The sequence below is a fragment of the Myotis davidii genome, unplaced genomic scaffold (genome assembly GCF_000327345.1).
Source record: "Myotis davidii unplaced genomic scaffold, ASM32734v1 scaffold282, whole genome shotgun sequence".
Lineage (NCBI taxonomy): Eukaryota > Metazoa > Chordata > Mammalia > Chiroptera > Vespertilionidae > Myotis > Myotis davidii.
Window position 1 is genome coordinate 451,730 of NW_006293249.1, and position 17,632 is coordinate 469,361.

The window sequence follows — 17,632 nt, forward strand, 5'->3', positions numbered from 1 at the left end:
TGCTCCTGCGCCCGCTCACACACACACACACACACACACACACACACACACACGCACACACAATGTGCTGCCCTGCAGGAGCACCCACTGTGCAGAGCCACCATCAGAGTCGAACCCTTCCTGCCTTCCCATCCCATACTTTCCCAGACCCTCGTCTTTGGAGAGCAATGACCTCCCCCCATCTCCTTCAACCCTGCTAAATTTGAGGCAGCTGAGATGCTTACTTTGGAGTCCACTAGAGCTAGGTTCAGCCTGGCTCTATGCCTCACTAGATGTGTATGGGGTTTGGATCACGTTGTTCACTGTATCATCTGTAAAATGGGAATAATGACTACTTCATAAGACTCGGAGGGTAGAATAAAATACTTTCACTTCTTGGGCAGCTGCTGATGTCAGGCCTTGTGCTATGTGCATTTTAAATGTTTATTTCCTTTAATTCATAGGAGGGAGGGATTCTTCATCTCAAGAGCACACAGTGACTAGGCCCAGTCAAGAAGAGCCTTTATGGTTCTTTACAAACAGAAGCTCACAGTGAGGTGCTGCATCACAGCCTTTCCCCAGATGTCACAGGCTGTCACTGGAGATGAAGGGATGTTAGGGATCAGATACAGAGATACCAAGGACAAAGGCAGAGGGTGGGAGGGTGGGAGGGTGGAGTGTGGTGTGGTGGTCCACGTGATGGTTAATGCCTCAGGTCTTGCCCAGAAGGTCAGCATTTTTTACAGTTTGTGATCTTGGAACTTTATTCTACCCCCACCCAAGCTGCAGCAGAGGAAGTGTGAGGGAGGAAGTGTGAGATTACAGAAGCGACCCTAGAGGATAATGGCCACAAAACCCATAGGACCTGGGACCCAGATACGTCTCTAGCCCCACCTTCGTCCACTAAGAACACACCCAGGCAATGGAATGGGCTCTCCCCCAAGCCAGCTTCCTGAGGAACCCAAGAGTCCCCTTCAGAGTAGAGCTGAGGACAAGGTTAGGGATCCTGGACAGTGTCATCAGACCCCCAGGAATTTGGGTGAGGCCAGTGGATTCTGCAGCCCCACCCAGGGCCCTGCCCCAGCCCCCTTCCCTTACAACTTATAGGCCCAGATGGAGACCCTCTGCTCTCCCTCCAGAAACCCCGGCCTGGCCTCCTCTGTTCTTCAGTCCCTACCTGGGGCCTTGGTTCCTGCAGCACCTGGCTTGGCCACCTGCCCCACTCAAGATTTCCCCATCCAGTCCTCATCTCCTCTGCCCTCCCCACTAGGGTCAGCAGCCTTGTTATGCTTCCAGCACCGAGGTCCCGAGCCAAGTGCTTCTTCCCCAAACTGCTCCCCGCTGCACAGGTGGGCCCCTATGGAAGCAGGGACGGGGCCCCTCAGGCCTCCCATCCACATGTCAGCAAGGGGCTCTGAGACTATGCCCAGCCCTTGCATTACTAAAGGAATGCTGGAGGGAAACCTCCCTTTTCCCTGCCACTGCTCACATCTAGGACCAGGGTTCCAGCCTGCAGGCCACGAGTGCAGTCCCCACCCCAGGCCGGGCTCCAAGAGCCGGGTTCCAGTCCCACCCACATGGCTGTCCCCAGATCCTCAGGCCATGCTTGAGACAAGAAAGGAAGCAAATCTGATGACTTAAGAGGAGGGAGGCCCAGCCATTGCAGAAATGGAAGCTTCCTTGGTCTGACATGGGTCTGACATTTTTTAAAACGGGAGGGAGCATCCTGACCCCTGGGGGGCTTCTCTGCAGCCCCCAGAGCCTCGCCTGCCCTCCTCTCTCCTTGGGTGAACTGCCTACTTCCACAGGGCCTGAACATCCAGGGGGAGAGTGGAGGAGCTGTCTGCCAGGCCCTGAAGGCAGGCCTGGGTGGGGACAAGCCCCAGGCCCTTCAGGGCCCCTAGCAGCTGCCCTGCCATCCCATGTGGTTAGAAAAGGAGAAGCACTGAGGGGTGGGCAGGGTGGGAGGCAGGCAGAGAACCGCTTCGAAGGGCAGTGCAGTCAGGGCAACTCCTAGAGTAGCAGAGGTGTGTCTGAGTTCTGTGCTGAGATGCTGGCTGACTCAGGACCAATGAGCCCCAGGTCATACAAATTAAGGATGGAGTCAGCAATGATGCGGGCTGTGCGCTTCTGGTACCCGCCTGAGGTCACCATGAGGATGGGCACCTGACATCTGCGGGCCACCCGGAACACCAGCTCATCCCGCTTCACGATGCCCTGTTGGGAGATTGGGAAGGTGAGCTCAGGCAGGCCCCGACCCTCATGGTATCAAGAGGTTCTGCTGCAGGTCTAGCCCTGCTTGGACTGCAGCTGTTTCCACCCATCCGCTCTGATATCAGGAGAAGCACCAATGTGGTCCACCTGTCCTGCTGCAGCTGAGTCCTCAGAGGAGACCATCCCCTGCCCTCCCACCCCCAAGTTCAGGACATACCTGTGGGCTAATGGACAGCCCACCAAGGCGGTCCCCCTCGAGGATGTCGGTGCCTGCGTTGTACACCATGATGTCGGGAGGATGCTCCTGAAGGGCTCTCTTGAGGTTCCTCTCCACTTTATCCAGGTACTCGTCATCCTCGGTGCCCCACTCCAGCTCTACCTTCCGCCTTATGGCCTCTAAGAGGGACACAGGAATTTCCCGTTTGCAGAGACAGGAAACTGAGCTCAAGAGGACAAAGATTGCTTGGATCCCTGCCAGTGCCCAAGGAAGGACTAGAAAATAAGCTGACTCCAGCACTGCTCAGCCTCTTATTTCACTCAAAACTAAGCTAGAAACACACACACAAACAAACCCATCCTTTTCCTCTCGTTGTGGTACTGTCCAATGAATGTCTAGTGAGGACAGTACTGCTAACCCTAAACAACACATCCACATTAGATAGGGCTTTCTTTACTTTAGTGCAATTTGAGGGGTGGGGGAAACTCAGCTAAAAAGAGCACCAAGAGCTGCAAAGCGGGAACCCAAAAGAGAGAAGGGGAATTGCGGATAAAACACCTTGCCCAGACACAGGGATACCAAGCTGTGCCCTCATGTCCAAACACCGCACATTCAAGATTCATTTCTGAAACTAGTCCTTTGGGGTATACCAGCAGCTGAGTGCCCACAGGAGACTCACTAGCCCTTCCAGCATAAAGGTCCCCAACCCACAAAGTGGGCAGGTGCTCAAGTTTTCATAGCTCATCTGAGCATCTCTGCCTTTAGTTGATAAGTTTAACCTGCCTGCATTTCTTTTTATTTTACCAACTATTATATTTGAACTAATTTCTTCCATCTTATTTGGAATACCCTATTTATCTTATTTTCCCTCATTTCCTTTTGCTCATTCCCTGTGTTCTATAGACAGATGCATCCTAGGAGTCTATTTTTATTCTTCTGATGGTTACCCCTAATATAAGGACCCATCCATATGTTTATTAAACAGGCTAATGCAATCTTGGGTGGGTCATATGACTACTTTAGGTTTCAATTTCCTCATCTGTACAATGGGAACAATTCCCACCTTGCAAGACCCAGCACATAGGAAATACTCAGGAGAAAAGCCCCATCCAAGCATGAGTGAACTCAGGACTGAGGGTGGCGGGCAGCTTACGCTTGGCAAAGCGGTCTCCAGGGTAGATGTGGCGGTTGTAGACATCCATGATGTACACACGCTGGTCACCCATGAAGTCCCGTTCGTGCCCATTGCCCTGCAGGGAGAACATGGGAGCCACTTGCAGGCAAGTGCCCTCAGCAAAGACAGGACCCTCCCTCCAACCCCGACCGCCCTGTGTCTGAGCAGTGTGGTTTGCCCTTTGGCAGAGGGTCTCATGGCTATAAAGTGACAAAGCTAGGATTCAACCTCAACACCTGGCCCCATGACCTTCTAGCATGATCTGAAGCAAGCCCAGCCCTCTCAGTCTTCTCCAGGACACAAGGCAGGAATCCTGGCCCCATACCCTCTCAAGTCTGTGGTAGAATTGGCTGGGATCAGGAGTGTGAAACATAAACTGTAAGGGCTGTACTCATGTGGTTCAGGAGTTCAGTGTCATGTGACCTTGGAGCAGTCCCACCATCACAAAGCCACAGCAGCAGAGAGGTGCAGGAGGGCCTTCAAGAACCCAATGCATGCCCTGTCCCACCTGGGACAATAGAAGCCAGACCTGGGTAGCAGTGGCTGAGCAACCCTGAAGCACATGAATGAGCACTTTCCTGGGGTGCAGGAACACAGGCTCCTGGGCTCTGTGCACAGACTAGGGAGCCACTGAGGGGTTTAAAGCACAAGAATAGCACTACCTGTAGGGATTTTAGGAAGAGCCACCAGCCTGGTTTGGGGAGGCAGTCAGGAGAAGGGAGGAAGGACCCTCAATTTCACAGGAGCATTGGCTGGGGCGAGAGGGGCAGAGGGAGAAAGAAGGACCCTCTGCTTCCAGTCTCTCCAGCACAGAGAGGGTGGGCAGTGGGAGAGAGGCAGAGCAGGATGAAAGTGGCAGAGATCTGCCTTGGGGCTCAGGGATGTTTCCAGGGGGAGGAGTCCCACAGTGTAGGTTGTATGATGGAAGCTGATGGGGAACACATAGAGGAGTGCTGAGGAGGGAGCCCAGAAGACCCCAGCCCCCACGGGGCACTCACCTGATGGGCATCAAGATCAACAATGGTGGCCCTGGAGATGCCCTCCACTCGCTCAAACAGAAACTGCCCAGGGGAGAAGAGGGGAGAGGTGAGGACCCACACAGGCCAGAAGACACAGCCCCTCAGGAACTCCCAGCTGGTGAGGGGCCAGGGCAGGAGGACTAGGCAAAGACATCACACACCCAGGAGAGCTATGCAGCTCCAGAGAAGCATGTGTGCATGGTCAAGGAAGCCCTCCTGGAGGAGGGTCCTGTGCTGCGCCCTGAAGGGCAGAAGTCAGGAGGTGAGCAGGTGAGTGAGGCTGGCCCTCAGTGACACCCCAGGAATCCTGGGGAAATGTGGGGGTCGGGGGAGGAGAAGCCTCCCTTCAAAACTGGGCCAGGAACTTTATTCTACAATCTTTGTCTTCCTACAGGTCAGGTCCACATTCCTCCTGTGGGAGCCCTCCTCCCCTTTCTCCACCCTCCAAGCTCTCCTGTGTGTCTGCCTCCTGAATGCCCAGGGTCTGCTGACCTGTCTCACCCCCACCATTAGTCTGTGTGCCCTGTGAGAACAGGAACCTCAATGACCTGTTCCGGAAGCCCAGACTGAGACCAAGTGCGGTGTGGTCAGGGGGAGCCCTGGGGTTCCACAAACATGGAGACCAATGCCAGCTCTGCCCCTCTGGCTGTGTGACATCACCTCTTGGCCTCAGTTTCCTCATCTGTAACATGAGGATTCACTGAGGTAAGCCATGGAGAACAAAGGTTGGCATAGGCTTGAGCCTGTAGTAAATGTCATCAGTATTACTGTGATCATTATTATTATTTCTACCTCCCCTCACTCTTCTGTAGGGATGCCCTTCTTATATTGTTGATAGACATGCTTTTCCCCAGCCCCTGCCACTGCTGAAGGCTGTAATATCTCCCTTTTGTCACAGGCAACACAGAGGAGAGTCAGATCTGGGTTTGAGCCTGAGCCTGGCTGAGTGATGCGGGGACCTTCCTCCCCTGAGCCTCACTTCCCTCCTGTATAATGTGGGGTGAGAACACAAACTTGGGAGTGGCAGAGGGTCCCAGGGAGGGCTCTTGGAGGTGATTCCCACATGCTCTCCTGCACACCTTGATGGCGAGCGTGATGTCTGCGTAGGCGCAGAAGCCCCCTCCCCGGTCGCTGGAGCAGTGATGGAAGCCACCACCTATGGAAGGCAGACATGATGAAGTCAGGGCCAGGCTCAAGAGCTAGACCTAGGCACACCCTGCTACCCTTCCACATGCCCACCCTGCTCAGCTCCCAGGAAGGCTCCTGGGACTCCAGGTTGACAAAGTGAGCTGCGTGCCTAGATATGTCACTATCCCCAAGTCAGGAGGTAGCTTTGCCATTACAGCCACCCTCGTCAGAGAAAGAAACCTCTTAGGGTATCCCAACAAGTCAGACTCCAGTGTCCACTCACACCTCTTAGGGACAGAGCTCATCCTTCCCAAGACAGTAAGTCTCCATAGAGCTGGGCTGCCCACATGTGAGTCCTCCTACCAGAAAAGGGTGGTGGAGCTATGGGGCAGGTTTACCTTGGGAACCCCCAGATTCTGCCGGGTGGTGGGAAAGGGTGATCAGGCAGGGCACCCTCTGCTGGTCATGGCTACCCATTGCAACGGTGACCAGGGTCCGGCCTCCTCTACCCCTCAACCCTGTGACCATAGCCACAGAGGCCAGAGCCCATCTCCCTGCAACCCCTAAAAGAACTGAGCTGCAGGGCTTCTGAAGTTGAGCCCAGTAACTGCCTCACCTGGCAGTGTGAGGCCAGGGCCCGGATACAGGGAACTGCCTCTTTGCACCACCCAAGAGGCTGTCATTGGATCCTAGTGACGAGATAACAGCCAATAGTGAACTCCTAACCAGCACGGAGCTCACTGAAGCCTCCCCACAGGACCATCTCCATTTTACAGATTAAGACCCTGAGGCACAGAGAGTGATGCGGGGTTAGCAACTTGCCCTGAGTCACACAGCTAGCTAATGGCAGAACCAAGATTCAAACCAAGGGCCTCTGAGTCCTCTTGAGACCCCTGTAGAAACACATGGCACATATCACTCACTTGTTTATTCAGCAGAGTATCATAATATCATGGTTAAGCCAGACCTAATGATGGGTATCTGGCCATACCAAGAAGGCCTTGCAGTGTTCACAGTCCAAGGTGGAGGTTGGGGAAGGCAGCTATGGGGCTCTGAGCAAACCACTAGGCCTCTCTCAACGTCCATGTTCTCATCAATATAATTGGACTGAACAATAACACCCAGCTTAGATGAGAGCCCGGACAGAACAAGGCTTCACAAACTGAAGTGCTGAGCCTTCATGAGGAACACAGCAGGGACGAGGAAGGCCGTGCAGCTCCCATGAGCCAATCTTGTGGGAGAGTCCAAGGGACTGGGGGAATGCTAGCCCTCAAGGTCCTTGAGAATAAAGTGATGCTGATCCTGGGCAGCCCACCCACCATGACATGGCCAAGCCCCTTAAGGCTGTCCTGGGTCCCAGAGGTTAATGGAATCTTTTGGTTTCAGCTTCATGCAGAGCTGTCCAGGGGATGGCACAGGCTTCCTGGGAGAGTGAGCTCCCCACCACTGGAAGTATGCAAAGACAGGACTGAGGAGCAATCTGGAGAACTCTTTTAGACAAGGATTCCATGCCAGATGGAGGCACTGGTTTGTCCCTCCTACACACCAGAGTCTCTGAACTCATAGCCACTTCCTCCAGGTTCCTTCTGGTCCTCCCTGCCCCCAGGCCTAGGACAGGCCAGCTCCCCCAGGCGGGGCACTCACCCACATTGATGGCCCAGCCTCGCTCCACTGCCAGCTTCCCCGCCTGGGAGACAAGCACAGGATGAAGGGCACGGGAAGCCCTCTTCTTCACTCACTCATTCACTGAGTCACTCATTCATCCCATAAACACTATTTCCAGCCAGCTCTGAAGTGGGAATGAGCTCTGAGGTGGGGCTAAGGAAGCATCCACTCCCAGTATACTCAATCCCAGAAGCAAGTACCAGATTAGCTGGCATATGGGATGTGCAGTGCAATTTTGTGAAGAAACTGGAATAAATAAAAGTACTTATGATCACACATAAGCTGACAATGATTTTAATGTGGCCTTTAAAGGGAATTAGACAAGTTTTGGCTCATAGAAATATAGTACACTGAATACTGAAATCCATAGGAAATCAAAGTATAGGGGGAGGGCAGTAAGTAATGCTCTAATAAAACTAAAAAAAGATACAAATTTCCAGGTTGAAAAGAAAACTATTGTAGTCAACAGGCATTTACCAGATCTGAATTAGATATCGCACACGGGAGTCTGAAATGATTCTCTACCTCCAATGAACTTGGCAGCCTATGGCTCATTTTAAAGAGAATTACAGACAGGACATGAAACCTGTTTTGCTGGGAGTTTTCTTCATCGCCACACCTGCGATCAGGAGACAGGGGAGCACCATCCATCACTGACATCATTTCCATCTTAAATTGGAGTACATTGGAGTGATCACTTTAGGATATATCTCTGGGGTATGCGGGTGTCTTACACACCAGCAAATATGGTAACTCAATTGGACATCCCTGAAAAAGGAACAGTGAACTCTGATGCCCTGGGGCGGGAAAGGCTTTGAGGGGAGCTGCTGGGCCTTGAGGAGTACTTCGGTTTTGTTCCACTACTAAGTGGGAAGAGGGCATCCATATGGAAAGCCCAGGGTGGGCAACAGCCCAAAGGAAGGAAGGAACCAGGTGTGGGGATCCCCAGCCCAGCCCTGTGTCCCACCTGCCTCCCCACCTACCATTATGGTTCCTCCTGTCTGGATCCGAAGGGGCTTCAGCACCTTCCTCTGCACAAGGAAGTTGGGGAGAAAGATGACAGGGGGGATTTCTGTGATGGTAGCGACAGCAAAGGACCACTGTGGAAAGAGACGCAGGCCATTGGCCTCCCGCTGCCATGCCCAGAGCTCAGAGGCAGCAGCTGGGAAATCAGATTTTCTGTAATGGCAGTTTCCAGGTGTCCTGGGTGAACTCTGGGCCAGGTGTAGTTACTATGATAAGAAACAAGAACCCCCACCAGTCTGGCCCCACCAAGTTTGGGGCTCAGTAACGATCAGTTTATCCAATACAGTTTTTTCAAGCCTATTTGGCCCACATTCCTCAGCACTCCAAAGCCCTTGGCTGCCCTCTTGTGCCCAAAACAAGAGCTGAGGAGGATTCCATCCTACAGAGGTACAAACCCAGAAATGACCCAGCCCTCCCACTGTACAGAAGGGGACACTGAGGTCCCAATCAGGGAGGATCTTTCTTGCCAAGGTCACACAGTGAGTCACAGAGCCAAGTCTGGAAACCCAGATGTCCTGCTTCTCCAGCCTCTTCATCTACTGGGAACTGGACCTCCTTTCAGAAGAGGCGTCCTACCTCCTCTCCAGCTACTGAGGCAGGAGGACTGGGCCACCTAAAAGGCATTTGCACCAAGATCAGACACAGCTTTTCCTGTGACCTCTCAGGCCTCTGGGCAAATGTCCCTGCCTCCAGATCCTGAACCACCTCCTGCCTGGCTGAGAATGCACCGGGGCCCATGCTATGTTCCCTGCGCCCACTGATCGCAGGCAGACTCGGAGGGGACCAGGGCACGTTGTAAATGTTTGTTAAGGTGGGGGCTGGTGCAGTCCTCATGTCAGCATGCTTGCAGCCTGGATGGGAAATACTCATATGTGACAAGCCTTGCGATGGAGACGAACACGGTTTGGGTGGGGTAGGGGCAGACAGGCTTTTTGGAGGTGGTGACATGAAAGCAGAGACTGAAGGTGAACAAGATTTATCCAGCTATAGGGGTCAAGGTAAAAAAAATGACTACTGGCAGAAGAAAAGTAAGTCCACATTTAACAGAAGTTAGGGACAGCTGGGACACGGAGGGCTGGTCTGCTGCGAAGGCTCTCAGGCATGTCAGGGCAGTGGGAACCTCAGCCAGTGCTTCCCACACTGCTGTAGTTATAGCAGAACCAGTTTGGGCAGTGGTTCTCAACCTTCTGGTCCTTTAAATACAGTTCCTCATCTTGTGACCCAACCATAAAATTATTTTCGTTGCTACTTCATAACTGTAATGTTGCTGCTGTTATGAATCATAATGTAAATATCTGATATGCAGGATGGTCTTAGGCGACCCCTGTGAAAGGGTCATTCGACCACCAAAGGGTTCGCAACCCACAGGTTGAGAACCAGTGAGTTAGGGGAATGAGAATAATGGCAGCCCCAGGGAGGAAGTGAGGGATATGAGGGTCTGGGGAAGGTGAGATGGGGACAGTTAATAGAAGGCATATGGGGAACAGATGGACAGAGGTCCAGGACACAAAGTCAGAGCTCCGGGACTCCAACACTGAAGGGCAAAGCCCAGGTTGGAGTCCACTGGGACAAAAAAGGACTGTCCTGGGACCAGAAGGATGATGGGGAGAGTTTGTGTGTGTGTGTGTGTCTGTGTGTGTGTGTGTCTGTGTGTGTGTCTGTGTGTGGTGGCAGGGGGTGGGGGTAGGGACCAGAGGTACTCAGGAAGCCAGACACAGAGAAGGTTTCAGGAAGGAGTGAGCAAAGTGAGGCTGTGAGTCTGCCAAGGCATCCAGTGAGAGAGAACTGAGAAGTGTGGAGAGATTTAGATTTAGGTCTGGAGAGGCCTGCAGAAAAAGCATGTGCCTGGAAAGAGCCAGGAAGGGGTGGTGGTAGTGCGAGGGCACCCAGGAGAAGCTGGGGCAGGAGGACAGGACAGGACCAGTCAGCCCGCAACGGGGCCCTGGTGGCTGAGGCCACTGGCCAAGGGGAGACATTTTGTCAGGTTGCCTGCACTGCTATGAACACCTGTGTTGTCAGGCCTCTCAGGCTGGCAGGGCTGAGGACAGCTGAGGGGGAGGCTTGCTCTGCTCCCTCACTCCAGGGAAGGAACCTGAAAGCAGGGCCCATGGGGCATGGATTACTTCTCTGAAAGTAGAGATGACCATACTGCCTTCCTCAGCCGTTTTTAAACAGCAGCCTCTCATGCAAACCACACGGCCTGCACTGTGTTTCTGCCACCTGAGCCAGCCCATATAAAGGAATTCCTAGAACCCTATGTCAACCAATAGGACTGAGGTTTTCCCTGTCCAATTGGATCTGCGCACCTATATCACCCATCAGCATTTTCTCCAACCAATCAGATCAGCTCCATTCTCACCAATCAGGACAGTGCCTTTGGGACCAAATTGAGGATATGGAGTCCTCATAGGCTGAGAATGGACTGACCAGGGGCAGGGATTTATCTGTATTATACCAGCTCCCTTCTGGCTCCCGCAGTACATTTTCCCTTTCCACTAGAGACTGGGAACTGGTTTCTGGGCTGGGCTGGAGCCGACTAAACCAGAGCAGAGCTGCTAGCCTGAGAGGTCTCATCTGAGGGCCATTTCACCCCAGGGCCACCTCACAGCCATGCTGTATTGCAATTGGGCTGTTTGCACAGAAATAACATTTCCTTCTTCGCTACAGCCCAAATTGGGGGTTCCTGTTGGCGTAGAATCAGTAGCAATGACCACTGGCTGATAGTATGTGCATACGCATATGTGGGTGGGGGACAGACCTAGAGAGGACAGGGCGGCCAGCTCCCCTGTTCATCACGCCATCTCCCTGCCCACCACAGGCCTGGCAGACGGAAGGCCTGGAGCCACTGTTTTCTTGGAAAAAATGAGTGAATACACAACAGAGCCGCTGAAGAAACACATTAAGTGACTGCCTGCCATCACAATCAGCAGAGGGAAGGTCTGAATAGAAACAAAGCCACACAACCTCCTAGGGTCTGCGATGGACACTACCTCAAGAATAGCTTTCTCTAAGAGGATTCCACAGCAGCTATAGCACAATGGCTCTCCATCAGGAAAGGTCCACACCAATGAGTTTGGGAAGTCCTGGAAGGTCACATCCCATGCTGGCACATTAAAGGCTCTGGGAAGTTCTGCTACAGAATCCCCTGTAACTCTGCTTCACCCCTTGCTTCCCAAACTTCCTTACTACAAACCTCCGCCTGCCCGCTTTGCTTTTAATATAACACTAGAGGCCCGGTGCACAAATTCGTACACTAGGGGGGTCCCTTGGCCTGGCCTGCGGGATCGGGCCGAAACTGGCTCTCTGACATTTCCTGAGGGGTTCTGGATTGCGAGAGTGTGCAGGCCAGGCCGAGTGACCCCACTGGTGCATGACTGGGGTGGGGAGGGACGCGGGAGGTTGGCCAGCCGGAAGGGACTGTGGGAGGGCTCCAGGGCATGTCTGGCCTGACTAGCTCCGTCCCAATCGTCTAGCTCAGTCTGGATCAGCTGGACCCCAGCAGCAAGCTAATCTACTGGTTGGAGCATCTGCCCCCTGGTGGTCAGTGCATGTTATAGTGAGCAGTTGAGTGGCCTTAGCATATCATTAGCATATTACGCTTAGATTGGTTGAATGGATGACCAGACACTTAGAATATTAGGCTTCTATTATATAGAATACTGTACTGATCTTCACAAAGCTGCAGTCACATAGGATAAAACTGGGGAAACTGAGCTAGAGCATGAATTTTACATGGGCCAAGCATTAAGTCACAGCACATATGGGTTTCAGCCAAAGGGACCAGCTCCCATAGGAGAAGGTGCCTATCAATACTTCTCGACTTCTGCCCATGTAAACAGGGCTGGACACATCATCCTTCTTCTCAGCTCAACTGTGGCTCCTGTGCAAGGCAGTGGTGTAGCTCACTAATGAACTATCCAATCCAGTAGCTGCCAGCTACAAATGGCTATTTGCATATAATTTTAAGTTAATTAAAAAAAATTAAGTTTTTAAAATTAAAATTTGTTTATTAGTCACACTAGCCACATTTTAAGTATTTAATGGCCACATGTGGTTACTGACCACTGAACTGGACAGAGCCTTTCTAGAACATTTCCATCACTATAGCAAGTTCTGTTGGATAAAGCTACCCTAGAAAGAAACAGTGGCCAGGGTGAAACATAAATGGAAGGAATGGAACAGACTGGGGGATGGGGGGTGGTGGACACAGATGCTCCAGTGCCAGGAACAGATACACTATCTGGGAGGTGCAGCGGGCTGCAGTGGGACTGCCCAGACTTGCCAGCAGGCCAGGCCCTCTGACAGCCTGGCCCCAGGCAAGGGCACTCACTGAAGGACAGGCTGGATGGGAGCAGGAAAGGGACAAGGTTCATAAGTCTTCCTCAGAGTCAATTGTCTAACTCTGGACTCTGCCACTGCAATATAAATTTGAACACAGCCCTCTACTTAACTGTGCCTCCATCCTCCTGTCTCCTCATCCATGAAACAGGAGCTCCTCCCAACTAGGCCTCGAATGAGGACTTAGACCATTGGAGAGGCCTGTCCTCAGTGCCCAATCTAAAGTCCCCCTACCTGGCCCTTCGACCCCTGCCTTTGCTTCATCTTTGTACACAGCACTGGTTTCTACCTGACAATAACAATACCTCTATTGTTATCTGTCCCTCCCAGAAGAATGCAGCTCCAGGAAAGCAGGCACACACTTGTTTCCTGCTGCACAGGCAATGCTGAGAATGATGCCTGGCACACAGTAGGTGCTTGCTGCACATGCTGTCAATCTTCCCCCACATCCCTACCTCCACAGACAATGCTGAAAATGATGCCTGGCATAGAGTAGATGCTTGTTGCACATGCTGTCAATCCTCCCCAGATCCCTACCTGCACCCTCTCCCGAGGAGGCCATCTCACCTGTCCCATCCCAGGAGAGCCTGTGAGAACCTGGCCTCTTGCTGCTGAGACAATGCCCTGCCTATAGCACACCCCGTGGGATCAGGCTGAGGTCACAATCCTGGTGAACCCACATGTAGGCCCAGTTTTTTCTCCTGTTTTCTCTGCCTGACTCCCTCTCCCAGAGGGTTCTCCTGGAACCTTGCCCCAGGTAAATCCCATAAGGCTCTGTTTCTAGGGCTGTGCTTCTCCAAGTGTGGCTCCTGAACAAGCAGCAACAATGGCACCTGAGAGCTTGTTAGACATGCACATTCTCAGGCCCACCCCAAACCTCCTGAATCAGAAACTGGGGGTGGGGCCCAGCAATCTGTGTTGTAACAAGCCCTCCAGAGGATCTGAGGCTTAAGCAAATTTGAGAACCACTACTCTAGGGAACTTGACCTCAGACAGTGCTGAACAAATGAATGAATGAGCTACAGTGAACCTGTGAGGTTTACCCCAGCTTGATGCCCACGGCCCACCAAAGTGCATGGCCTATGTGCTTGCCCATCCCAGCGCCTGGTCATATGTCAGGGCCTTTGTGCCCAACTACTTGGTTTGGGTCAGGACTTTCCAGCAGTGAAGTGGGAGCAAAAGGAGAGAAGGGGGAGAGGGGAGTCCCACACAATCATCTCAGTTGATGACCAAATAAGCCTCTGACAAAATCCAACACACTTTCATAAAATCAATCAACAAGTTAGGAACAAAAGGGAACTCCCTCAACATGACAAAGGGTGTTTCTCTCTCTCTCTCTCTCTCTCTCTCTCTCTCTCTCTCTCTCTCTCTCTCTCACACACACACACACACACACACACACTCCCATTGCTAACATCATACTCAATAGTAAAAGGCTAAAAACCTCCCACCTAAGATCAGGAACAAGCCAAGGAAGACTGCTTTTGCCACTTCTGTTCAACTGGAAGTACCACCCAAAGCAATCTGTTTATATATACAAAAGGCTAATATGCAAATTGTCCCCACAGGAGTTCGACCAGGAAACTGGGAGTTTGATCACTCACTATGACGTGCACTGACCACCAAGGGGCAGCGCAACATGAAAGAAGGCCCCGGCCGGCAGCCAGAAGGCCCCGATAGGCCCTGATTGCCAGCCCAGCCTAGGGATTCTAATCATGCACGAATTTCGTGCACTGAGCCCCTAGTTAGAAAATAAAAAGAAATAAAATGCCTCTAAATTGGAAAGGAAAGTGGAACTTCTCCCTATATTCACAGTTGGCATGATGTTATATTTAGGAGATCCTAAAGAACAAACACAAACACAAACCCCCAATTAAACCTAATAAATAAATTCAACAAAGTGCAGGACATAAGATCAGCACACAAAAATTAGTTGTATTTCTATACATTAACAACAAAATCCAAAAAGAAAATTAAGAAAGCAATTCCATTTACAATAACATCAAAAATTAAAATACTTGGAAATAAATTGAACCAAGAAGAACCAAGAACAAAGTAATTTACACTGAAAATTACGGAACATTGCTGATGCAAAAACTTAAAGATCTAAATAAATTGAAAAATATCCTGTGTTCGTGGATTGACCTAATATTGTAAAGATGGCAATTATCTCCAAATTCATCTGCAGATTCAATATAACCCCTATAAAAATTTCAATGGCCCTTTTTGCAGAAACAGAGAAGCTGATCCTGTAATTCATATGGAATCTCAAGGGACCCTGAATAGCAATCTTGAAAAAGAACATAGAGGATTCACAATTCCCAATTTCAAAAAGTACTACAAACTCAGTAATCAAAACATAGGATTGTGGTATTGCATAGGATAGACATATAGATCAATTGCAAAGAACTGACAGTCCAGAAATAAATCTATATGTCTATAGCCAATTGGTTATCTACAAGAGTGCTAAACCAGTCAATAGAGAAAGAACAGTCTCTTTAACAAATGGTTCTGGGAGAACTGGATATCCACATGCAAAAGAATGAAGGATGCTTATCTCACACCATATACAAAAATTAACTCAAAATGGATCCAAGACCTAAATATAAGCTAAAACTATAACACTCTTAGAAGAAAACACAAGGGTAAAATCTTCATGACCGTGGGTTTGGCAACACAGTTTTAGACACCAAAAGCAGCCAACAAAAGAAAAACATGGATAAACTGAACTTTAGCAAAATTTAAACATTTTGTGCATCAAATGACATTATCAAAAAAGTGAAAAGGCAACCCACAGGATGGGTAAAAATATTATTTGCAAATCACATAATATCCAGAACATATAAAGAACTACAACTCAACAGCAAAGACAAATATCCCAATTTTTAAAATGGAGTTCAATAGGCATTTCTTCAAAGAAGACATATAAGTGGCTAAAATGCACATAAAGAGATGCTTAATGTTATTAACCATTATGGAAATGCAAATTATAACCACAATAAGATACCATATCACATCCACTAAATTAGCCACAATAAAAAATAAAACACAGAAAAATAAGTGTTGGTGAGGATGTAGAGAAGATGAACCCCTTGTGCTGTTGTTAGAAATGTAAAGTGGACCATGCCTGGGTAGCACAGTTGATTAAAGCATTGTCCCAATATGTCAAGGTTGTGGGTTCATTCCCTGGTCAGAACACAACAAATTGATGTTTCTCTCCTCCCATCCTCTTTCACTCTAAAAATCAGTAAGTTAAAAAAAAAAAAAGAAATGTAAAATGTGTAGCTGCTGTGGGAATCATTTTGGTGATTCCTCAAAAAGTTAAAAATAGCCGAAACCGGTTTGGCTCAGTGGATAAAGCATCAGCCTGCGGACTGAAAGGTCCGAGGTTCGATTCCGGTCAAGGGCATGTACCTGGGTTGCGGGCACATCCCCAGTGGGAGATGTGCAGGAGGCAGCTGATCGATGTTTCTCTCTCATTGATGTTTCTAACTCTCTATCTTTCTCCTTTCCTCTCTGTAAAAAATCAATAAAATATATTTTAAAAAAAGTTAAAAATAATTTCCGTACAACTCAGCAATTCCACTCCTAGGTATATAACCAAAATAACTGAAAACAGGTACTCAAATGAATACTTGTACCTATGTTCATAGCAACACTATGCACAAAGACCAAAAGCTGGGAATAACTCAAAATCCATCAGCTGATAAATAAACAAAATGTGGTATATCCACACAATGGAATATTATTCAGCTTTAATAAGGAATGAAGAACCGATGCATGCTGCAAGGTAGATGATTCTTCACACTGTGCTCAGTGAAAGAAGCCAGACACAGGAGGTCACATATTCTATGAATCCAGGTATACTTATGTAAAACAACCAGAGAAAGCAAAACCAGACGGTGGTACCACCCGTAGCGGGGAGGGAGGAATGGGAGCAACTGCTTAGTGTGGAAGGGTTTCTTTTGGGGTGATGAACATGTTTTGTAACTAAATAGAGGTGATGGTTTACACAGCATTGTAAATTTACTAAAGGCCACTAAATTTTATACTTTAAAATGGTTAATGATTAATTTTATGTCATGTGAATTTTACAATAAAAAAAAAAGAAAAAAGAGAAAGGAAAAAAAAAAGGAGAGAAAGAAAGATAAGAGAGAATCATAGATCCTGAGGGGTCCCATTTTCCCTGAAACTTTCCTGGGACATCTGCCTTCTGGTGCTGTGTCTCTGGAAACTGTGCTTCCCTCTGTCCCACAGGACTGTGATACTATAAGGGCAGTGACTAGGCCCGATTCACATGCCGGCTTCCTGGGGCTCAGGCCAAAGTTTCTGAGGCGTCTTTGCCTTCTTTCTCTCACATGCCCCTAATCATCTGAACAACAGAATATCTTGTTGTTCAACCACTGCTTGCTGCCTGGTCTGAGAGCCCAGGACCTCTCCCAACGAGTACTACACAACCTCCTTCCTCACTGGTCTCCCTGCTTCTGTCTTGACAGCCTATCCTTACCATAGCTGCCAAGCAACTAGGCTAAAACCTAGATCAGGTCATGTCCCTCTGCTTAATACATCCATGGCTCCCACCTCTCTCAGAGCAAAGCCACAGCAACGGGTGCCTGGCCCTATCCCCTTCTGACCTCACCTCCTACCAGCCTCCCTTCATCCCCTCCAATCCAGCCACATCGCCTTCCTTGTGCCTACAACACACTGGAGATACCACTGCCTCGTGACCTTTATACTTGCTCATTCTTCTGCTTGGAATGCCCTCCTGGATGCCCCCATAACGTACTCCCTCACTGCCCTCAGCTCATGGTGACATCAGTAAGATCCTCTGTGACCCCCCATTTCAAACTGCGGTCTTCCCCACCCCATTCC

General features: G+C 50.0%; 1 protein-coding gene across 8 annotated transcripts in view; it reads right to left on the reverse strand.

The window, feature by feature from the left end:
* HDAC11 (histone deacetylase 11) overlaps positions 1 to 17,632 on the reverse strand; it is a 36,116-nt gene that overhangs the window by 6,087 nt on the left and 12,397 nt on the right. For 2 of the 8 annotated variants that reach the window (XM_015566034.1, XM_006766967.2), the window contains 6 exons: positions 8,380 to 8,496; positions 5,683 to 5,759; positions 4,583 to 4,645; positions 3,564 to 3,660; positions 2,411 to 2,589; positions 2,121 to 2,196 (listed from right to left, as the gene is read on the reverse strand). In XM_015566034.1, the coding sequence (XP_015421520.1) occupies positions 2,121 to 2,196; positions 2,411 to 2,589; positions 3,564 to 3,660; positions 4,583 to 4,645; positions 5,683 to 5,759; positions 8,380 to 8,496 (609 nt within the window). Of the gene's footprint in view, positions 1 to 405; positions 2,197 to 2,410; positions 2,590 to 3,563; positions 3,661 to 4,582; positions 4,646 to 5,682; positions 5,760 to 7,375; positions 7,419 to 8,379; positions 8,497 to 17,632 lie in introns of those variants that run through there. The other 6 variants (XM_015566031.1, XM_006766969.2, XM_015566032.1 and 3 more) reach the window with 6 other exon arrangements.